Source organism: Neoarius graeffei, chromosome 22 (genome assembly GCF_027579695.1).
Source record: "Neoarius graeffei isolate fNeoGra1 chromosome 22, fNeoGra1.pri, whole genome shotgun sequence".
In the NCBI taxonomy this organism is placed as follows: domain Eukaryota; kingdom Metazoa; phylum Chordata; class Actinopteri; order Siluriformes; family Ariidae; genus Neoarius; species Neoarius graeffei.
In genome coordinates, this window is record NC_083590.1 from 23,235,419 (window position 1) to 23,260,289 (window position 24,871).

The 24,871-nt window shown below is 42.8% G+C and overlaps 1 protein-coding gene across 1 annotated transcript; it reads right to left on the bottom strand.

Moving 5' to 3' along the window:
• Positions 1 to 4,087: 4,087 nt before the first annotated feature.
• csnk2b (casein kinase 2, beta polypeptide) lies at positions 4,088 to 23,646 on the bottom strand. The gene is made up of 7 exons (XM_060904636.1): positions 23,595 to 23,646; positions 17,391 to 17,472; positions 17,191 to 17,293; positions 13,419 to 13,534; positions 13,219 to 13,294; positions 8,147 to 8,336; positions 4,088 to 5,139 (listed from the first exon to the last, which is right to left on the bottom strand). Exons 2-7 carry the CDS (start codon positions 17,460 to 17,462, stop codon positions 5,049 to 5,051), a joined length of 648 nt encoding a protein of 215 aa, XP_060760619.1. The 5' UTR covers positions 17,463 to 17,472; positions 23,595 to 23,646; the 3' UTR covers positions 4,088 to 5,048.
• Positions 23,647 to 24,871: the final 1,225 nt, after the last annotated feature.

The window sequence follows — 24,871 nt, forward strand, 5'->3', positions numbered from 1 at the left end:
CTTCCCCTCAGGTGAGCGATCCCCAAAATGCCAGTGCAGAGGTGAAGCCTGGGCTGGTATGCTAGCGCTGCAGGGAACCCGGGCATTTCCAGGACCAGTGCCATTCAGTGGAGGTGTGGGCTGTGGTCCAGATCCCCGATGCGCCAGAGACTGCCCTCGATCGAGCTGGAGCGTATCGCATACCAGTGAGTATTCAAGCAGCATGGTGGTGTAGTGGTTAGCACTGACGCCTCACAGCAAAAAGGTTCTGGGTTCAAGCCCAGCGGCTGAAGGGGGCCTTTTTGTGTTGAGTTTGCATGTTCTCCCTGTGTCTGCGTGGGTTTCCTCCCAGTACTCCAGCTTCCCCCACAGTTCAAAGACATGCGGTTAGGTTAACATGGGGCAGCCATGGCCTGAGGTTGGGCTGAAGTGCCCTTGGTTAAGGACACCTAACCCACAACTGCTCCAGCTATGTGTGTTCACTGCTTCAGATTGGTTAAATTTCATTGTGTGCTTAAGTCTGTGCTTGAGTGTAGATGTGACAAATAAAGGCTTCTTGGCTTCAAGGGGATGCATATCATGCGTTGGTGGATTCAGGCGGTAATCAGACCTCCATCCACCAAAGCCTGGTTCAAGGTGAGCCATTGGGGGGAGCACGATTGGTGAAGGTGCTAAGGTGGACGGCTAAGGTGTGCATGGGGATGTTCATGAATATCTGCTAGTGTCCATCCATATCTAATATCAGGGAACAAAACATAGCGCAGAAGCAGTGGTTAGCCCATGTCTCACCCACCCACTGATTCCGGGGACAGATTGTCCGAGGTTTAGGTTTCTAAAGGCCTCTGCATGCTCTTGCGACAAGGCTTTCGCAGATAGCTTTTCGCAGACAGTTGTAATTTATCGTTGAGCGGGGAGTAATAGGCGTGCGCAATGTTATTCACCGCCACAACGCAAGGGGGCGCGAAGTCGCGAAATCGCTAGGAGTAGTTGGTGGGTGTGGTTAGTGGAGTGTTTATCCTCCGGTTACTTATAATGACTAGAACTGGAGTCATATAGATGTACGTACTTCCTCACTTCCTCGATCAACCGCTCTTCGTGCTGCTCCATCTTCGCTCGTGTTTTTAAAAATGGCAGTCGTGAAAACAAACCAAACCGGGAAAGTAGGGGAGCGGAAGTGCGTGTACAGCGGATGTAGAGTGGACCAATCAGAGCCCTCTTGTCTGCGACACTGTCTGCGAGGCTGTCTGCGGTGGTCACAATTTTTGGGAGGTGCACGCAGAGCGTCTGCGAAGGGGGGGGCTTCGCAGACGCCATCTGCGACGCCTGGGTTGTCAGCATAAATTGGCCTTAAAGGAGTGTGTAGTAGTGGGTGGGTCCTAGAGTAGCGCATCACAGGGGGATCCCAGCGTAGCATTGTCTGGAGAAACCATCTCAGAGCCGTCCACCTTAGCACTGTGTCAGAGCGATACAGAGAGGGGAGCTGCCCGGCCCACCCCTCCTCTCTCTCTCTTAGGGATTCCCTCAACCATTTCCCCTTAGAAGAAATGCGAGACGAGACTCCGCGTCATGCTTTTGACCAAATGAGAGTAATCGGTGGTCAGATTCTCCAGCCAAACACAACACTCTCCGACCCATACTTCACGATCATTAAAGATAAGTTATATGGAGTGATGCAGGACACTCAAACTTGTGAGAAAGTAACCCAGTTGTTAATCCCAATGAGTTGTAGGGAACGTGTATTCCACGCGGCTCACTTTAACCCTATGGCCGGAGACCTAGGTCAGGATAAAACACTAGCCTGAATAATGGCCTGGTTCTATTAGCCAGGGATTTGCGGGGATGTCTGTAGGTGGCATACAGCCTGCCGCGAATGCCAGCTAGCGAATCCAGCAGCCACTCCAAAAGCGCCATTGCGCCTTCTCCCTGTGATCAAGACCCCCTTGTAAAGAATTGGTATGGACCTCGTTGGGCCATTAGATTGGTCTGCATGGGGGTATTGCTTTATTTTAGGGCAGTACGGTGGTGTAGTGGTCATCACTGTTGCCTCACAGCAAGGTGGTTCCGGGTTCGAACCTCGTGGCCGACAGGGGTCTTTCTGTGTGGAGTTTGCATGTTCTCCCCGTGTCTGCATGGGTTTTCTCCGGGTCCTCCGGTTTCCCCTACAGTTCAAAGACATGCAGATTCGGTACAATAGGGCCATTGTAATTGGCGCAAGCTGGAGTGATTTACCAGCCATAATGTATGTACATACATATATCTTGCTATGGCAAAGCTAATTAAATGTAAAGAAAAAATTAAATCATTTTAGTCCTAGTGGACTATGCAACATGATACCTGGAAGTAGTCCTGCTGCGTAACATTTCCGCATGCAATGTGGCAGGGGCACTGTTTAAAATTATCTCCCAAGTCAGGATTCCCAAAGAAATCCTGACTGACCAAAGCATTACATTCATGTCACGCATGCTTCGTGAACTCCATGCGTTAGAGGGTTAAATACATCTGCACCAGTACTTATCACCCCCAGACAAACAGCTTGGTTGAACGGTTTAATCAAACTCTTAAAAATCTGATTCGCAAGTTTATAAGTGAAAACACATGTAATTGGGATAAATGGCTCAAGCCCCTGTTTGCAGTACGAGAGGTTCTGCAAGCCTCCATGGGATTTTCCTCATTCAAATTATTATATGGGTGTAAGCATTTTGGATGTGCTGTGGGAAAACTGGGAGGCAGAACCTTCAAACAGTAAAAACAAAATTCAACACATTCTCAACCTGCGTGCAAAGCTCCACACACTCCGTCACCTAACCCAGGAGAATTTGCAGCAGATGCAAGAATGTCAGGCCCATCTGTACAACAGGGGTGTGTGTGTGTCTTAAAGAATTCACACCAGGAAATAAAGCGCTTGTATTATTACCCACTTCGAGCTCAAAATTACTCGCCATGTTGCAAGAGCCTTTTGAGGTCACATGACAAATCAAGGACATCAACTCTGAGGTGAAGTGAATGGATAGGGGTGGGGTGCTACAAATATACCACCTCAACTGACTAAAACATTGGAATGAGAAGGTCCCTGTGGCATTAGTAGTTCTAGAGAGGGTGGAGCTGGAGGTAAAAAAAATAACCACTGGAGCCAATCTGGTCCCTTGTGGAGACCACCTCTCGTTAGTCTAACTCATGGAGATTGCAGGCAGTTTTCCGATGTGACAACCTACAGGATGACCAGAGGGTCAACGATCCATGTGACCTTAACGACTCTCCTTAGGTTTGTTTTTGGTCTACTAGAGGATAAATACCCAGAACTCCCCACTGATCAGACAGAACTGAAGCCTTGCGGATGAGAGGTGAAACATCAAGAATTTCAAGCAAGTCCAGTTGCCTTCTTTAGCATCTACGGTTTACGATGACCTGGATGATGGAGAACCTTCACAGACAGTGGTGCCTGGGGATTTTTTTTTTTAAGAATTAGAAACCTTTATTTGATGCCACTATCTAACGATGGGAAACGGCCATTAAATTCTACGGTGCCATTAGCATCACCGGTGGATATCTAATTTCAGTGCAAATGGCTACCCCCAGGCAAGCCCATTTTTAGTAACAACACTTAAAATGTATAAATTGAAGTTTTATTTTTAATTTAAACAAATTAATGCAAAGGGCACAGCAGGGCACTTGCTGTGATTAGCAACGGTGTTTATTTTTGGGTTTTGTTTAACTCTCAGCATATATGATGCTTCAGAGACTAATACAAGAGGAAATTCCTGGTACATTGTTCGAGTTTCTGTTTTGCATCTCTGTCCTCCAAAACACACCCGATTTAGCTAATTAACAGCAGCTGAAATTGTGTTAAAGCAGGGAAAAACACCAAAACGTGCAGGACAGGGGCTCTCCAAGACCAGGGTTGGGAACATATACCCTACCTTGTTCTACCTTACAGGAAGAGACTAATTTTTGTTTACAGGGTCAGCTCAATCAGTGACCCTGTTGATAAATGCATTTGTTAAAACTCGAAATGTCACCATAATTCTTTTTAATAAAAAGTTTACTGTATGTACATTGTGTGCAGCGCAAGTCACCATCCTTGCAGACACAAAGAACAAAAAGGCAGAAATTATAGGAAAAGTTTTATTTTGAATTCTGAACCCTGGTTCCTCAACAGCTCTAAAGGGAGGGGGAAAAAGAAAAAAAAAAAAAAAAGACAAACCACTAAGAGTAACAATCAATGCATTCAATTAATCTTTATCTTGCAGTCACATGCCATTCTGTGAAACCGGAGATGCACAGTTAAGAACAGGAAGGGAAACAAACATTTCCAAAAATGTGGACGATTGAATAAATAATAGGAACACTGGCAGGAATGAGTGGACAAGGATATCTGAGGGAACAACCCACACTCACTCTGGACTGACAGAGGCAGAGATGGTTGGCTTCCTGTTTCAGCAAAAATAGCAAAAGGTGAACATTTAATCAAAAAAAAAAAAAAAAGCCACACCACATAGTAGCTTAATTTTATTTTGAGCTCTCCATTTTGAGAATTGTAACTTATAGGAATTAAACCAATCGGAAAACTCTATATTGTCCAAAAACAGACCAACACTAGGGTTTTTTTGTGTACTTCCTCCGACAGTCTTTGCCTGCCGTAGAAGGGGTGTAAGGAGGCAACGTGTGCATGAGGTGTGTAGGGAAGAAACAACGACCTATTCAAGTCCTTTACTTGGATTGGTGAGTTGCACTGCCGTTGTGGTCACAACACAACACTCATTATTCGTCCATCAATTATATAACTTCTGTTGATACGTCAAGTTTAAAGAGGGGACATTTTTACAAGGAAAACACCAATAACAGCATGGCATTCCCATGCTCCGTGTGGGTGCAAGTGTCAGAGAAGAAGAAACATTTACAGATTATCCAAAGTGTGTTTTCTATATTCCCACTTTCTTGATACTGAAACATTGCTCTTAAACAAACCTAAGATAAAACAAAGCGGTCTCTCGGTGAAGAGCGAGGCAATGTAAAGACAGACAGATTTGCTCCCTCGTCTCTCCAGCCCTCCCTTCCCTCCTTTCCATGATTTAGCGGATGGCCTTGACTGGGCTCTTGAAGCTGGAGGCTGCCTGCAGCTGCAGCTGGTATGCCATCGGGTGGATCTTGAAACCATAGAGCCTGGATCAGAAAGTAAAACAAGGTAATGTAGATGAGAACGGCAAAGACTGCATCGGAAAACATGCTTTTTTTTTTGCGCTGCACTGAAACGCCAAAAGGTTTAAATGAAGCTGTTTCCCCGGAAACACTCATCTTAAAATCATAACATTTGGTTTGGACTCTACACATGTTCTATACCTAGCTAGATCATTTGTTCAAATGTTACACTGCAGGGAAACCAGCAATCAATCCAATGGCATCAATCTATTTTGATCCACTGGTCGAGCAGAACTACACTATATGGCCAAAAGTATACAGACGCCTAAACGTCCTGGTTGAACATTACTTTCCAAATTTACTCCACCTTTCCCATTAGAATAACCTCTATTCTTCTGGGAAGGCTTTCCACTAGATTTGAGTGTGGTTGTGGGGATTTTTGTTTATTTGTGGAGGTCTGGGGTTCATTAGATGTCCAGTAGGGTTGAGATCCAGGCACCGTGCAGCACACAAGTTCTTCCACACCAAACCTTAGTAAAACCATGTCTTCTTGGAGCTTGCATTGTCATGCTGGAACAGGTTTGGGCCTCTTAGTTCCAATGAAGGTTAATTATAATGCTGCAGCATACAGAGACATTCTGTACAATCGTGTGCTTCTATCTTGAAAACTGTTTGGAGAAGAACCACATACGGGTGTGATGGTTAGGCGTCCACAAACTTTTGGCCATACAGTGTGCACTGGGCATGCAGCTGACTTGCTTTGGCAACGATGAAGACTTTAATAGCAACTGTTTTACTTACAAGTTTGAATAAATAGTCAGTGTGGTGGAGTTTAGTCTGTGCTTCGTGCACATCCCAAACGTTGACAAAGACCCACTGACATGCCAGTGGCAGGAGAGAGTGAGGCTCGTCACTGTATAAACTGATCAGTGATTAACTCAGGAAACACTTGTGCTGGGCATGGATCATCAGAAAGAGGAACAGGGAAATGTTTTTCCTCGTTTATACATGTCCAAACAAATACAGCTCTGTCATTCAGAATTCTGCTTAGGCTCGCTTAATATCTTGACAAGCTAACAGTCAATGTTTAAAACATCTCAAAATATTAATAAACAACTGAAACACTCAAGCAAACAGTTCACACCATGTACAAATTCAGTGAAGGAACGGTCAAGTATTGTGGACGTCACTCTCAGCTATTTACGCCTGAGCTCAGGAAGCCCTCATGAAAATTTCACCTATCCAGCCACATATTTACATACAATATGCCCAACAATAATAAACAGACCGAAACAGCCGATCCATTCATGTATTCCAGGGTAAACTATGTCCCCCCCCAAAAAAAAGTTATTTGCTTGGCTGCGGACTACATCAGTTAGCTATGTGCCCAAGTGAAATGCTGGCGTCGAGATATGATACAAAATACATGTGGCTGTTTGGGAAAACAACAGATTTTACAAATACGGTGTGGAAGTTATGTGCGATTTCCTTACGATGTGTCGGCTGTCAAAAGCATCCATGATCAGAAAAACGGGGACGAGCGTCTACACACACACTCTAGACACCACAAGAGTTTAAGATTTAACAAGCTGAGTGATAAACTGAGTCAACAGGACTGACTTATTAACCCTCTAAAGCGTCCATGGCTTTATATTTTTGCCAAGTCCGAGTTTATTCTTTCAGTCAGTATCAAGGTGTTAAACATGATGCGATTCTGAGCAGTCACATGAACCTGCCCTTTCTTTCCAGTGCAAAGTCACCATTATACATTACCTGTGTGTGAGTATTCAATTTGACGTATTCAAAAAGCCCCATCCAGTAAAAAAAAAGCTTGTATTTTTGTTGAATAACTCCAAAGTCACCCGAAGATTTTTTTCTTCAAATATTTTCCAATGTGACTAGATAGAACTCGACGCCAACGGTGTCGATGGGGATGCTTCCGCCTGGTAGACCACACGCCTTATCAAGTTGTGATTTGGGGATGAACATTTGACCTCACAGTAATCTTGACCTGTGACCGTCTAACCTCAAAATCTAATCAGTTCATGTTTGTCCCAAAGTACACAAATGGTGAAAGTTTGGTGAAATTCCTTTCATTTGCCTTGGAGATAGTGTTCACAAGGTTTTCTGACAGACATTTGACCTCACAGTGACCTTGACAAGATCTCAAAATCTAATCATTTCATCTTTGTCCCAAAGTGCACAAATGGTGAAAGTTTGGTGAAATTCCTTTCATTAGTCTTTGAGATATGGTGTTCACAAAGTTTGGGGATGGACATTTGACCTCACAGTAATCTTGACCTGTGACCTTTTAACCTCAAAATCTAATCAGTTCATGTTTGTCCCAAAGCGCACAAATGGTGAAAGTTTGGTGAAATTCCTTTCATTCACCTTTGAGATATCGCGTTGACCAGGTTTCGGGACAGACAGACGCACGCACGGACGGACAACCCAAAAACAATGCCTCCTGCACCTTAAGGTGGCGGAGGCATAAAAAGTGGTATTCAGGGATCCATGTGAAGTTTGGTGGAAATACACTTCTTCCTCAGTGACTTCTCAGTTTTGACACTAGGTGGCGTGAAATTGCTATGCACGCCGACTAATGTGGGAGTCAGTGCGCAGAAACTTTCCCTCCAGCAAGCTTCTGTTCCCACACCACATGATTTCACGCAACATAAATCAGCCCCGATTATCATAAAAGCACCACTCAAGTTGCAGAAAGTGGAGAATCTCACGGTTCAGACAATTTAAAGCTCATTAAAGCCATCATAAACGGCTGTTTTGTAGAACACGTCTGCGTTGCACTGAAGCAATGCTCGGTTTCATTATTTCAGCACCAAATGTTAGCACGAACAGAGATCAGCCTTGCAAAAAGACGATTATCTTTAGATGCTAGAAGGAAACATTTACATGCAGTTTTCTTCCTTTTTGGCAGTAACTAGACTCTCAAACTGTAGTTTATATGACTTGAAGTACTGAATTGTCTCAGAGAACAGAAAAAAAAAAAAAAAAGGCACAAAAGGACACGAACCTGGGCACAAACTGGTTGGCAGGCCTCTTTGGCCGGTACTCAGGGTGCACCATGAAGAGCATGTGGGGGAACCCGGTTCCAAAATAAGCTCCATCGGTGTGGTGGTGCCGGGACGACTTCGGTGTGTAAACATCCATACATTTAGGACAGTAGAGCTTGACCATGGCCTCGCCTGGGATATCGGACAGCCCTAAAGACAGACACACACCTCTTAATCAAATCAGCAATAAAATGGGTGAGCGGTGTTCTCCGTTTTATTCCATAACCATGCCAAGATCTAGGATCAGGACAGGCCGATTTTAATAACTAAAGATCACTAGGAATAACAAGGTAACTTCACAATATCCTTCAAAGAACAGTTCTGTATTGCACATGTTTATTCTTTATCTTAAAGAAGAGAAATTAGAATAATTTCAAATAAGATTTCAGGTTATTTCCACCCCAAGTCACAGAATGTCCCGAGTATTCTGATACTCCAAATATGCAAAAAAAGAAAAGGACTACAAGCAGCACAAAGGCAGGTGAAGGGAAGCGAGCACCTGAGCAAGAAACAAGTGGCATGTCTCTTCGTGTCATTCATTCAGAAACTAATGCAAAACAATCCACAGCGAAATCCTAGTGGTATCCGATGACACACTGCTGATGAAACCTGGCTTAGAAGTGTCTCGGAACCAACGTATAACAGTTTAGAAACAGCAGTTTCCCCTGTGTAACGTGCTCACTGCACACGATCATCCAGGTACAGTGTGTCTCTTCCCCCCTGCGTTTTCACTATTCCTACCACTATTTTCTTGTCTTCTCACTTACCTCACATCAAAATGATCTTTCCTGTAATTTGTCTCGAGATTTTGACCTTTTCAGAGACTGCTAAACTATTTTTAACTAGCATAAAAGGGATTGGAAATAACATCCATTTCGGTCTTCCTACGCAGGGCTCGACATTAACAGTTGTCTGACTGTCCGGGACAACCAAATGTTTGGTCCAGATTAGAGGTCTGCGCGGGTCGGATTTTTCAGTCCCGCGCCCGCCCGCATTGTGCAGTCCCGTGCCCGCCCGCAAAGAATTATGATTTTCAGTCCCGCTCCCGCCCGTGCCCACAAAAAAATTATGATTTTCAGTCCCGCTCCCGCCCGTGCCTGCCATATTTTGTCCCGCTCCCGTCCGCAAATCCCGCATGATGCAGACGTTCGCGTTATTTCTCAGGAAAGTTGTCTTCACACAGCGTGATGGTGCCCCACCCCCTACTTTGAGTGGATTTCAGAATAAATATCTACAGTTCACGCTGTTATTATTTACTTTGTTTCGAAATTCAGCATGTACTGTCTCTAATAATAATAATAATAATAATAATAATAATAATTAGTGCTGTCAAATGATTAAAATATTTAATCGCGAATCGCACATTTTTCATATGAGAAACCATTGTAATTCTCTGATCAGCATAAAAAAGTGAATAGACTTGCTTTGTACTAATGGTGGTGTGTGGTGTTTTTTTTTTTTTTTTATTACAAAGCAGAGCTAGTAAGAGAAGTGAATTGATTTAGTGCTTGAGTTAGTCTACAACTTTAGTCAGAGAGACATGTTACACAGTGACGGTAGGCTTGACTCAAGGCTATCCCAGAAATCCTTCCTGTAATATGCAAATTTGGCCGCCTCTGATTGGACAGCCAAATTTGCATATTACAGGAAGGATTTCTGGGATAGCATTGAGTCAAGCCTACCGTCACTGTGTAACATGTCTCTCTGACTAAAGTTATAGACTAACACAAGCTGTAAATCACCTCACTCATGGTTCTCTTGCTAGCTGGGTGTGAACTGCGAGTTATTAGAGTGATCAAAGGATTTCCCGTTAGGGTGATCAATAGCAAATTTAAGATGCCATTCCTCTGGCAATCTAACTCTCTCTGCAAATTTAGGCATCTTAAAATGTTTTTATTAATGCCAAATAAAATATCCAGTACAAATTATATATGATAAACAAATTAATAATTTATAAATTTTGTTTCAAACACATTTTTAGTTAGCAGGACTGCAACTTATCACCACTCCCGCCCGCGCCACATATGTGCACTCCCGCTCCCGCCCGCGTGCGTATATGTGCACTTCCGGTCCCGCCCGCAATGAGCTTTCAAAATTTGTCCCGCGCCGCACTGCTTTGCGGCGGGTCCCGCGGGACTCCCGTGGGAGTGCAGGGCTCTAGTCCAGACAAGTCAAATCCGCATCTGCCTGTTCAATGGGACACAATTTTTGTTTAAAATCATTTTTATAGCAATTACTCAAGAGTTACATCAATAAAGTTCCAACAAAACTAGTTCAATTCCGTCAGTGATCTGGCTGTGAGAGTGTTTACGAAATTCCGGGGAAGCCAAGTACAGCAGGTGCGTGTGTAAAAATAACCACATCGTAATATCCAATTATAGATCAAAAAGACTCCTTGAAATTGGAGAAATGGCAATCAAATTCCTCAATAAAATAAACATCTGTGGGGAGTCTTCATTTCATTCTGACATTCATTGTGGTTTTCTTTTGTATGGTTCAAATCACAACCATCACAAATATCGTAAAATGTTTTGTAGGAATTTTACGACAGTGCCAAACTCTCACGGTTCGTTTTCATTCAGGACGTGATTGTCCCCCTTATGTCCAATTTATTTTCTTTCGGTTTCATTACTTTAAATTTATACTTCAAGTTTTATTGGATTAATCAAGATTTAACTTGATTTCCTCCAGAAGCTTTGAATTTGGGTGAGTAACTTAAAACTGCAGATCAGGTAATGGGTTAGAACACCACACACACATCATGGGGCATTGGATAGTTTATTCTTACAGTTAAAATTTGAGTTTTATTGGAGTTATAAATCATTAAAGTGCATATCCTGGACCAATATTGTGGTTTTTTTTTTTTTTATATGAAAGTATGTCCCTTTACACACACATCCAGAAGGGCAATTTTACACAAGGCCATCTGTCTACAGCAGAAAAAAAATAATAAAAGAACAAAACACGTCTGGAAAAATCCCAAGGAAGTCTGGAGCCAGATTCGTGACGTCACGTGCGGAAGCGCCAGCAGGCTGCGCGAGCTTTGCACGGTTTCAGTGCACAGCCTGTGTAGATCAAGTTTAACAGCTAACGATTTTGCATTGAAATATGGAACGGTCACCTGAGCTTCTAAACCCATGGATTCATGTATCAATGCTCATCTATCTATTGTTACATAAATCCGATTTTTTCTAATTATGTATTTATATATTTCTTCATTTAGAAGAGTACTGGCTACTGTAGGAGAAAGATTTCATAAGCTACACACATGGAATTGGCTAAGCAGGGTTGTATATACATTTAATGTGTTTGACAGGTCCCAAGATCTCAAGCCCTGACACGCACATCCCTTGATACATGTGAAGTAAGTGTATTATCGCCCAGCGCTTTCGTGTTGTTTACTTTTGTGCGCGTCAATAAATAACATTATCCGTGTACCACACAAACACAGGAACACCTAATTTAGAGTATAGTCTCATTTCTTACCCTGGCAACAGTCAACTTGTGAATCGCCGATTTTCTTGGTCTTTTTCTTGGCTCTGCTTTGGTCCTCGGCTTCCGGGTGCCTTGCACGAAGCGCTCCCATTTCTCTCTCATTGTCCGGTCTTTTGGAAAACGATGAGTACTAATCCCATCAAGATTGGTGTTGCTATGCCCTCCTACGATACATCTGTTAACCATTTTAATAATTACGTGATAACGAAGAAATTTGCAGAAAACCACCAGGTCGTTTTGTCATAAACAAACCAGCGCCGACGTAGGATTCAGAGGGAGGCGTCCCACACGCGACGTCACGAAAAATCAATGTTTGCCGGGAAATCCAAATGCCAAGTTTTTTCAGAGGCGGACCAATTCACCTCAAATGGCTCGATTTCAACTGAATTTTTCTGGTATTGCGCAAGGTAAAAAAAATTGCACAAAATGCGACAGATATTTGACCAAAGTTTAATATAAAATAGGAGAATTACATTGATCTTGCTCCTGAATTTACCCGCGATATGCACTTTAAAGCATAATCATCATAACTATCCCTGCTTTTTGATAACCTTTGTCAACCACTTTCTTTTCATTGAACTAGTAAATACATAGGAATAAAAAGGTTATGGTCAGAACAAATTAAAAATCTTGCTGCTTGCCCAAATGGATGAGTGGATTAAAAAGTTAAAGTCGAACCTTGCTACTTTTACTTTTCCCCCCACTGTCGTGGTCATTTCATACTCCTGGCTGTCTGTGCAGCCGACCCTTCATAGAGTTTTGTGGATATTATTAAATGTAAATGAGTGTTTGACATACTTGTAAATCTGAAGGAAAAATCTACTTGGTTTGGCTTATGCAAACATTTACACAACTTTACAAAAAAAAATAAAATGGAGAATAAAGCTGTCATAACATGCAACCACATCGCAGTTAAACACATTTCCAAAAAGCCTAGGTCACAACCGGACGTACGATTTTTTTAGCCGTGCGATTTTTGCCATTTCCCAAATCGCTGCGTTTTTTTTGTTTATGGAGAAAGACGCACGTTGGCTGCAAGTTTGTCTTGCAACCTGAAAAAAACGTAAGCACCCATAGAGTTTGTATGACATGACAAAGAACCTCTACAGTCGGTCTGCGGCTCGAAAATCTGCACGTCACACATGCGCCCTCTGTGCATTTCTTGCGTTTTTTCGCACGTAGACCGGCCGTAGGAGCACGTACGACCGGTTGTGACCGAGGCTAAAGAAGAAAAGGAAAAAAAAAAGATGGCAGCCAAATTCTAATTACATCTTTTGTGTGTGCTGTGAGAAATGAACCAAGGACTTGTTGACTACTGCTGAAGTGCAACATCAGACGATGGCAGAGCTGTCCGTATTAATGCGCTTACCTAGTGTGCTGTCCTGTTAGTTTCCCTTTTTTAAACCCTAATCATTTAGGATTCTCAGCAACCAAAACACAGGACTGGGTAAGCACACTGGACTCGCTAATGGATTTATAATTTGTCAAGCCCTGCTTGTCTTAGAAAGATCAGGATACAACTTGAGTAGGAACTCACCAATTGGCAGCATAGGCTGGTTTTCGCAGTAAACACGAGGGCAATATCCAAAGTCCCCCTGCTGATATTTCTCCAGCTGTAACAGCAAAAGGCAGAATGAAAAGGATCTTATACATTCTAACTACTGTATATACAGTAACTGACTGCAATCCAAATTATTACGACTAACAATTTATTAAAAACTGAAAGTGGAGCTGTACCATCTGAGCAATACCACGGTTGGTAAGGATGTAGCGCGCATGAATCAGGCCGTACAGCATCTCAGCCGCCTGTTCAATCAGGTCACTCTGATTCGGGTTGTCCTCCAGCTCCTCGTCTGTCAGAACACAGCGAAAGAAAACGTTTAACACCACAAAAGGACGAGCGTTCTGAACATGGCAATGTAATCAAGATTAGAACTCACTGCTACATACAGAGCGATAATCAACAGGACAAACTCAGACAAAATTATTAAAAATACTACAATAAAAATAAACTGCATCTGGACGAACACTGACTTCTTTCTGACGAAGCCCCACGGTTACAGAACAGACTCCTGATTAGAGCTCGAGACTCGGACTCACTCTCAATCTTTACGTCTCAGCTGAAAACATCCGTTTAGACAGGTGTGGACGCTGACTGTCACGCGTTCAAAACTGCTCAACTCTACAGTATACAGCTGTACACACTGAGTAATGATTTACACTCACTGGCAGAGATGCCTACCCCAAATTTTGAATTTCAGTATTCTTGAAAACATTTTTCAGTATTTTGGAATGCCTTTCAGTAACATTAATTTATGCGCATTTCCATTATAAAAGAGGTGTATATACCAATATGTTTAACATTTAAATTATTAAAAAGTACCGTTTTGTGTGAATTGAATAAACAAAACATGAGCAGCCACCTCAACTGAATTTCCACTCAACAAATTTCTAGAGCATACAATATATCACATTTTTATAAATACAATAGTGTTCCCTGTTTGCAGACATTACGGTTGACTACCAATCATTGGTATTGAATGTAACTCCTCAAAAGTATTATATTGCCTGGCAAAACGTTCTACCTGTTAACGGATTCTAATAAAATAATAAAAAAAAAAATTCTTATTTCATGCCAAAGAGAGTCCGACATTGTTATCTTAATGTCCCAATATATAAATACTTCAGCATAATGCTTCAGAAGAGACATTGAATAAAATGACATTTATAATTGTATTTAAAACAGTGGAATGATCAATTTTTTGCCACAATCCCAACAGCACTAATCATAAAATTCTGTTTTTGATCATACTACATGTACATTTGTACTTGCAACACTGAAAAGACTTTGAATTAAAGTAGTACAGCCAGTGTTTGATATTTCAGTGAATAAAAATCAGACATGTAAAAAGAAACTGAATAAGTTTAACTCACATTTCATGGCACTAATTGGCAAGTTCAACTCCAAGCATAGGTCAACTATCACCGCTTCAGCACGGGTCACGTTCCGTGTCTTTTCATCCACAGATTTCGTAAAAAACTGCTGGATCCCCCCAGATTTACTTTCCGCCTGACTCGCCATTTCAGCATACTCCATATGGTTTTTTGTAGTTGACATGCCGCGTGCAGTCATCGTGACCGCCATGAGTGATGTTAATGTCAGTTCTACACAGTTTGCAGTGCGCGTATCCATTGCCCTTTTGACTGGGTGTAATGCACGGCCATTCTACCGTATCGAAAATAGCGCGAACAAATGTGCGGAATCTGCGCATGTCACACACAGCATGTGCGGTTGTCGTAAAAATAAATAGCCTAGCCGTGAATTGCGCATGGATTGAAAAAGTCGCTTGGACATTTAAAAACAACTCACTGGAATTTTAAGACTTTATAATAATTCCGTACAGAATAACACTGTTTGCCGTAACCTCGTATTTACGTAACTTTTCCGTACAATATACGGCCAATCCATACTAGTAGGCATCTCTGCACTGGCCACTTTAATAGGAACTTGTTCTGGATTCTAAGATTCCTGTTCTTGGCTGTAGGACTGGAACCTAATGTTGTGTTCTGCTGTTGCATGCCGAGATGCTTTTCTGCTCACCACGGTTGTAAAGAGTTGCTAAGAGTTACTATATCCTTCCTGGCAGCTCGAACCAATCTGTCCATTTTATTCTGACCTCTTATCAACAAGGCGTTTGTTTCCACCCACAGAACTGTCACTCAATGTTTTTTGCACCATTCTGGCTGTGTAAACTCTCGAGACTGTTGTGCGTGAAAACCCCAGGAGATCTGCAGTTTCTGAAATACTCAAACCAGCAGTCCATCAGGCTCAAACCAACACCCATACCACAGTGAAAGTCAGTCACACTTTGAGATCACAATTTTTCCCCATTCTGATGCTTGAACGTTGTGAACACTAACTGAAGCTCTTGATTTGTATCTGCATGATTTGATGCATTGTGCTGCTGTCAAGGGATCGGCTGATTAGAGAACCGCATCAAACAGATGTATGGGTGTTCCTAATAAAGTGGCTGATGAGTATATTCTAATTGTCCAGCATCACCCAGGTTCCTTTTGAGTCCAGGGTTCTTCCTCATGACTTCTCAAGGTTGTTTTCCCTTGCCAGTCTTCTCTGCTTTGCTCATTAACCATGTACATCCAAATTTCTGTAAAGCTGTCTTTTGTTAAAAGCGCCATGTGAATAAAATATTCCAAAGTGTTCTTATACCACAGTAGCTTTCTTCGCAAATGTCAACTTTCAACGTGACACCACATACATTCAGACTACATCCACACGACAACGAGATTTTTTTTTTTTTTAAGCGGGTTAAAAAAAAAAAAAAAAAAATCGCGTCCACATGGGCAACGGATCAGTAAAATATCAGGTACATATGGCAGCACAACGCTTGCTGAAAACGATGCAATACACATGCCACACCTCTACGTGCGCTGTAAGACGGTCCCATCGGAGACACCAGAACAATAGAAGTAGTAGGACGCATGCGCATAAACCCCTTCTTCTACCCGGCACTGAACTACTACTACTCTGGGGTCCGCCATTGTTGCTGTTACGAATGATGCACGCGAGAGTGCTGCTTGTTCTAGTCATGTGGTTGTGACGTCATCGTAAACAAATCCGTTCTACTCATCCAGACGACTTCGCAACGGCGCCGTTGCCAGATTTTTCCACTCTGGAAACCGTTCTCAAAAAATATCGTTTTGGGGCACCCAAAACGCCGGTGCCGTGTGGACGCCAGGCCGAAACGATAAACAATTTTTTTTTATCGGATTCACCTGAATCTGTTGCCGTGTCGACAGGGCCTCAGTTTATAGTTACATTTAATTCTGTGAAACATCTGAAAAACAAGTTCTTATCATCACTTACATAATAGCAGCTATAAACAGTCGCTCCCTGACTAGCTCCCCCCCCCATTCCCTCTGTTCAAGATGAGACAACACAACCAACACAGCTTTTCTTGTTCCTAAGATGCCACAAAGCTCTCCATCTGGAAGACTTCTCTATGGTGTAAAAATTACAGCTTTACCTCGGACTCTTACTCGTTCCACAAACGTTAAACACCTCCGTACGGAAAACTTCACCAAAATCGACAATTACACGACTCTAGAAATAAGATTATACAAAGCATCCTGGATTAAGTTCTCTATGAATTAGTGTTAATATAAACATGCACCTTGGAGCTGAAATTTCATGCTTTTAGAGAAAATTAAATCAACATCTGGTGACCAGTCAGAACTGTGAATTCAGCAGCGCTGTGCTCTGAATAACAATGCGGTCCAATTCCCTAAGTTCTTTTTTTTTTTTAATCATTCATTATTTTATATGTAAACTATCTTGTAAACTTCCCATATTTCTGTTCTGAAGCAAAAAGATCCTGCCTTAATACTCAAGTTATCCTGATGAATTTGGCTCGCTGAATGATGATTCAGCCCTTCCACAGACGCAAAGTGCTGATGGGACTTAAAAGAACTGCTGATCTGTTCTACTGACCCGGTTCCAGATCCAGAATCATGTCCAGGGCTTGTCTGTAATGAGGAACCTGCTCGTTCAGTCCGGTGAGATTGAATTTATCCTGGATGTAATCTTCATCCACCTGAGTGAATAAGGAACGTGGCATTAATTAACAAAAACAAGGCGGTTGGAGGATTTACAGCAAACAGGAATAAAGTGAAGACATGCACGATACAAACCTCACAGAAGAATTCATTCCCACGTAGACCACAAAACCAAGAAATCCACGAAACTTCCTCTGAACTGCTCATTTTGGGGAAACTATAAAGGGGGAGAAAAAGAACAGAACACAGTAGAAGGTATTAGAGACAGAAATACGCAGGAGTCCCAAATGACTTCCTGTGAAGTGTGCAGGGCTTTACACAAACTGCAGCAGCTGTTATTCATTAGGGGTTGATTAGCAGAGCCGATATTTTTCCAATTATCGGAATCGGCACTTAAACACGTTTCCTTGCTGATAAGTGGTTTTTGGTATGCATGCGCAAGTCTGATGCAACCATATTTTTAAAAGGAATAAAAGTGTGTCTGATTCAGTGTCAAACTCTGGAAATCAATCAACGGAAATCCTCGAAATGCTTCAGCAAGCCAACGAAGCCGGACAAGATGTTTCAAGTGGCGCTGGAGGACGATGGAAGGTCAGAGCGATCAGACAATCCTGAAGCACTGAATTTCTTGGACATTTTCAAACGTTTTGCTCGTGAAGCAGTTCAAGGGTCTACATTGCCAGTTTCCAGATTCTGATACAGAATTTGAGGTTTGCTCTTGACTCAAGTTTGAGGCCCACAGTAAAGTCACAAATGAGCACGTGCTCACACAAAAAAAAGTGCAATACAGGTCCTGATGTTCACAGCACATCACCATACGGACTCGCAAAAGTTACTGCTTGCTCATGACCATACCGCGCTCCATTCATTCGCAACAGGAACAGTCTCTGAACTTTCTGATCACGCCTTGTATATGCATCACTTTTTTTTTTTTAATTACATTCTTCCCCAATATTGAACGCTGAGGAAGCCATTGCCTAAAGGTTAGAGAAGCAGCTTTGGAACCAAAAGGTTGCCGGTTTGATTCCCTGGACCAGCAAGAATGGCTGAACAAGACACCTAACATCTCACTGCTGTGGGTATGTCAGAGTCCTGTTGTACTGTACGTCGATCTGGATAAGGGTGTCTGCTAAAATGTAGAAGACGCCGCCGCCTTGGTCACATGGACCCTCAAGCACAGCGAAAATCCTCCTCTACATTTAACCCATCTGTAGCAGTAAGAGCACACACATACCCGGAGCAGTGAACAGCTACACTACAGGGGTTAGGTGCCTCGCTCAAGGGCACTTCAGCCGCGATACAGAGGGAAGAGGAAGCACTGTTTATCCATCATCATTTCCCACTCGGCGCGGTCTCGGCCTTGGGGTGCTCCTGATATTTGCTTGATGGCAGGCAAACATCCATCAGTCGCTGTAAAGCTGCTTTGTCCATCATAGTTCTCCTGATCTGTGTCTCATCAACTCCTAAAACTCAAGATGCGTCCATTATCTGCTCAACTCCCTTCACATTATTCCTGCGGGTCCTGGGAACTGATCCGGCAACACTTTGGGCCCAAGGCTGCTTCTCGAACCCATGTAACGTAATGCACACGTTTAAAGTGCATATAACGGGTAAACTCAGGAGAAAGATCAATGTAATTCTGTTTTATATTAAACTTTGGTCAAATATCTGTCACATTTTGCACAATTTTTTTTACCTTGTGCAATACCAGAAAAATTCAGTTGAAATCAAGCCATTTGAGGCGCATTGGTCCACCTCTGAAAAAACTTGGCATTTGGATTTCTCGGGAAACATTGATTTTCAGGACGTCGCGTGCGGGACGCCTCCCTTTGAATCCTACGTCAGCGCTGGTTTGTTTATGAGAAAACGACCTGGTGGTTTTCTACAAATTTCTTCAACGTTATCACGTAATTATTAAAATGGTTAACAGATGCATCATAGGAGGGTGTAGCAACACCAATCTTGATGGGATTATTACTCATCGTCTTCCAAAAGACCGGACAATGAGAGAGAAATGGGAAACCGTGCAAAGCTCTCGCAGCCTGCTGGCGCTTCCGCAGGTGACGTCACGAATCTGGCTCCAGACTCCCTTGGGATTTTTCCAGACATGTTTTGTTATTTTATTTTTTTTTTATGCTGTAGACAGATGGCCTTGTGCAAAATTACCCTTCTGGAGGAGTGTGTAAAGGGACATACTTTCATATAAAAAAAAAAAAAATTGGTCCAGGATATGCACTTTAATCTAAAGTGGGAGCAAGAACTGAACTCTTATCCATTTTCAAAAAACAAAAAATGTAAATGAATCTTGGGCGGCACGGTGGTGTAGTGGTTAGCACGGTCGCCTCACAGCAAGAAGGTTCTGGGTTCGAACCCAGCGGCCGGCAAGGGCCTTTCTGTGCGGAGTTTGCATGTTCTCCCTGTGCCTGCGTGGGTTTCCACCACAGTCCAAAGACATGCGGTTAGGTTAATATGGGACGGCATTGGGACGAGGTGCCCTTGAGCGAAGCACCCAACTGCTCCCCGGTGTCACGGTCTGATCATGCACTGGTATAAATTTACCATGCGCAGACTGATTTTTTTCCCCCCGGTCAACTTCCGGGAAGTCTAAATTTACCATTTCTTGCTGCAATTTTGTACCGAGCATTTCAAACACATTTGTGGACTAATAGAACGCAAATTGTGATTACAACTGTGAGATTTGATTATCAGTAGACAAGCTGTTGAATATGGATGAGGAAACGATCATTTCCCAGTCACAAAATGAAGATCAGCAAAACGCACAGTCCAAGGAGGCACGAGACTAGCGATTCGCCATTTTCAAAAGAAAGATGATATTTTTACAATTTTTTTCAGATTTATAATGTGTTTTTGTATTGTGTGAATGGTTTGGATTGAATTAATATTTTATTAAATTAAAAAGTTAATAAATTTACCTGGTAAATTCAGACCGTGACACCGGGCGCTGTTAACATGGCTGCTAGGGGTCGACCGATAATCGGCCTGGCCGATATATCGGGCCGATATTCTGCATTTTTAGGGTTATCGGTATCGGCCATAATTTCCACCGATATGCCGATAACATGCCTTTTTGCAGCCATTTCGTTCCTAACGCGACTGTCACTGCACGTCCTTTCCTGCACTCGCCTCTCTGAGTTCAAGAACACGGTCCCGCCCACCACAACATCCGATTTGTTTGGCACAAGAGATATAGCCAATAGACACGTGTAGCTAAACGCTGTGAACCGTTTCAAGGCGGCCGTATGGGCACTCGGGCAGAAGCAGATCCCACTTCAAGGTAAGGACACGCTGCTTTTGCCGCAATAAGTCACAAACACACAAGTTGCAAAAGCACAACATCATTATATGTTTGCATTCTTCCTACTCATTAAAATTGTCCATTTGCATCTGTGTAGCCACGCAAGCTTAGCTTACGGAAGGAAGCACTTGAATTAGCCTACAACCAACTAGTCTCGCTGAAACTACATGTAATGTTGTCCATAGTAAGCAGTCCCCAGCATAACGTAGGCTGCAGTCATTTTTAAATCCCCGTCTGGAAACATTGTGAATGTGTCAGTAGTTCTACTCGAACAGTAGAATGACAGCCATACAGAGAGGTGGTCAAGGGAAGACGAAATAAAACGTAGTGTTTGTGTTCTGTAGGCTAGCACAAGCCCACTGGCTATTTGTTATGGTGATGAGTAAACTTCATGACGTGACTCGTGCTCAAAAAGCGCATTGCACTTGTATAGAGATCTTGCAGTCACGTGACCGGAAAGTACACAACCGCCATCGTGTCGGTCAAAAACACAGCTGAATACTGCTGCACTCGTGTACAGAATGGATCAATTTCAACCGACGGACTACACGGCTCATTTTTCTAATGAACAGATAACTAGATATATGTCTAAAATAAACAATCTACAGATTTGTGACCCTTATGGCTTTCCGGACGGAGTTTTCATGACCGGATTTTGAACTGCCAGCGGAATACCCGGACGTGTATAATTACCACATTAACTTTCCCTCGCTGTTCAGTGGTGAAGCACTGCGTGCTTATAAATCTCTGGACAGTTATCTCTACAGAAATTCAGGATTTGTCAGCGACTCAGATGTGGCATCTTGTAAGCAAGAAAATGATCCTCACTGGATGGGTAAGTCACTTAAGTATCGAGTATAGCACTGACCAGCCGATTATAGAATAAGGTAATTCCAAATCGTCCGTGTTGTTTACATGGATCTGGCGTTGGAGAGGTGGAGGCTTGGCAGTGGAGAGGTGGAGGCTTGGCAGTGGAGGTTTGAGTAGCTGTTTTCTGAGTTTAGTCAACAGGCCGGCTCCCGGCGCCGCCTCCTTCACTTTGCTTCCGATAACAATCCACGGAGACCCCGCTGGTCTCGCAATCTGGTCTCGTCCGGAATGTGTTTTTTTTTCTCGTCCGGAATGTTGTGCATGCGATGGAAATCGCTACAAACCGGCATTTTCTGCTGGAAACCAATGTCCAGTAAGTCCATACGGTTGTAGTGGATATTGAAGTCCGGTACAGATGAACAACACGCAAAAATACACACAAAAAACGTGCACAGGTAGGGAGAGCTTGTAGCCGCAGCCGTTGTAGTAGAATTGTATATAGTAGGGTTTTCCAGAAGAAAAGGTAGAAGTAAAAGCAGAAGTAGAACCAGAAGCAGAAGTAGAAGGCAGAATATGGCGTTTGACCGACACGATGGCATCTGTCACAATCTGGATTGGCTGTGACGTCACATGCAAGATCTCTATATGTTAGGTAACTTTATAAAACGCTATTTGAACATTTAAACAAGCCAGGTGTGATATGGTGCTAGTAGGCTATGTAATACTGTAGGGAGTTTGTCAGGACGCTTGTTGTGGGCTCAGTAATTGTGTCGTGGATGCACACTTGCTTGGATAAACGGTAATGAACGAAATACATCAATTAAACTCTTGACTTAAATGTTCTTATGCTACTTCACATTGCGCTGTAATGTACTCCACTAGTATTTATAATTCTTGTGCAAGTGATTCTCCTCGCTAGCGCTTTAACCAGAGCTTTTAACACTCCGTTCTCACTTTCTCTATCCTGGCCCTGCACAAAATTTCATGTTCAATTTTACAACTAAACATACATTTCATGGATATGAAGGTCTGTCTCAGTGTGTGCTATGTTTAATTTCATGTGAATTATAATGTTCACATTTATCGGTTATCGGCATCCCAATTCCATAATAATCGGTATCGGCCCTGAAAAAAAACATATCGGTCTATCCCTAATGGCTGCCCACTGCTCTGTGTGTGCATGTTCACTGCTTCAGATGGGTTAAATGCAGAGAGGAAATTTCACAAGTGTGTGATGAATAAAATTGTGCTTTCTTTCTTCTGTCGGCTGCTCCTGTTAGGGGTCACCATAGCGGATCTGTTCCGCATATTTGATCTGGCATAGGTTTTACACCAGATGCAACCCTCCCAATTTATTCAGGCTTGGGACCAGCACCAAGTATGCACTGGCTTGTGCAACCCCAGTGGGTGGGTATTTTACCTGATCTGCATGGGAAGAACATGCAAACTTCACACAGAAATATCCCAGTTGGTCATGAGGTTCGAACCCAGAACCTTCTTACCATCATGAGGCGACAGTGCAACCACTGTAGCACCATGTTGCCCAAATTTATGGTAAATGGTTCTGGTTCATTAACTCATTGATTTATTTGCAAATTAATATCGGCTATTAATATCGGTACAGAAAAGAATCATATCGGTCCACACCTACTCAAGAATCCCAAATGGCTTCCTGTGTGAACCATGTTAGTGCTTGACACAGACTATTATTCATACCCTATATACTGCACTTACATCAGCAAAAAGGAGCCATCAGGGATTCAACCAAACAGTGCAAAAAAACCGACAACACTCCACTACAGAACACACACACACACACACACACACACTGAGCAGCAGCTAGTCGTATTTACCGATTAAAAACAACAGATTCTGCATGTTTTAAACAAGTCCAGTTTAAAATAAACAAGCTATAAATATCTGTGCATTAAAACATCCATCTAAAACCTCTTTCCTACATCAATTAATGAGTTATTTTAATAAAAACAGGTCTGGATTCCTTTCTGTGTAGCTGAAATCAACATGGCGGATTATGGCTCCACAGCTCTCACTAGGCCTCACAAACAGCGACACCTCCGAGCCTTACACTCACACTCCGACACACACAGATTCACATCCAGGACACACACAACCACTTCAGACACATAACGGTTAAAAAATAAAGTGTGTTTGTGGAGATTATAGATATAAAATCCGCTCAGAATGAGCCTCACCTCCCGGTTCTGTGCTAAACTGCAGCTCTTCTGATTGGCGTGTGACGTCTTATGAAACGTCATGACGCAAAATTTTGACGCACAGCACGCCTCTGGGCAACCTGGGAAATGTAGTTTAAGAGAAAAAAAAGTCAGGGGACAACCCGGAAACAAAGACAGTCATGCAGAGTGACACGTTTCTGGGCTCCATCTTGAAAATGCAGCCCTTAGTGGTGGTACCTTTCATTTAAAGGTCCTAGATATGTACATACAAAACCAAAAGTATGTGGACACCCATAGTGTGCGGGAAAATGGGGGCTGCGATAGTGAGGTGAGAAAGAGAGTGCAGGCAGGGTGGAGAAGGATTTCAGGAGTCATTTGTGATAGGAAAGTCCCAGTAAAAGTGAAAGGGAAGATGTATAAGACAGTAGTGAGAGCAGCTGTGATGTACGGATTGGAGACCGTAGCCTTAACGAAGAGACAGGAGGCAAAGTTGGAGGTGGCGGAATTGAGGATGTTAAGGTTGGACAGGATAAGGAACGAGCACATCAGAGGGACAGCACATGTGGAGAGCTTGGGAATGAAGCAAAGAGAGAGGAGACAGATGGTATGGGCACATCCTGAGAAGAGATGCAGAGCATGTGGGAAGGAGAATGTTGAGGATGGAGCTGCGAGGAAGGCTAAAGAGGAGATACATGGATGTGGTGAGAGAGGACATGAAAGGGGCAGGTGTGGTAGAGACAGGGAGCAATGGAGACGAAAGATCCGCTGTGGCGACCCCTAATCAGGAGCAGCCAAAAGATGATGATGAGGACACCCATAGTGTATTCCTCAAACTGTGTTCACAATGTTAGAAGTACACATTTGTACAGATTATTCTAATATGACAATTACCCTTGACTGGAATTAATATTCTTTCTTCCACCAACACGAAGTTGGTGCTAGTGCCGGAATTGGTTCAATCTGCAAATCTTCGAAGAACCGGCTTGATTTTCCATGAGCCAGAGAGCCACATCGTTCTGTCACCCGTATGCATCTCCACTTTTTAACACCAAGCACAAGCATAATGGTGGACTACTAAATTAGGCAGACTAGATGCCTTACAAATGGTGTTTTTTATTTTGTTTTTGTAATAGCAGCCACAACGTTTTAATCAGTTTTGTTGGTAAGAGTCAAGTTTGTTTGTATAGCGCTTTTAACAATAGACATTGTCCCAAAGCAGCTTTACAGAATCTGAATGACCCAAGACATGAGCCAATTTTATCCCTAATCTAACCCCAATGAGCAAGCCCGTGGCA

Excerpts from the sequence above, each read along its gene's own strand:
- csnk2b (XM_060904636.1), bottom strand. The coding sequence starts at position 17,462 with ATGAGCAGTTCAGAGGAAGTTTCGTGGATTTCTTGGTTTTGTGGTCTA. Across the intron at positions 17,294-17,390 it reads GGAATGAATTCTTCTGTGAG|GTGGATGAAGATTACATCCA; the intron begins GTTTGTATCGTG and ends TTATTCACTCAG. Across the intron at positions 5,140-8,146 it reads GCCAACCAGTTTGTGCCCAG|GCTCTATGGTTTCAAGATCC; the intron begins GTTCGTGTCCTT and ends TTTCTGATCCAG.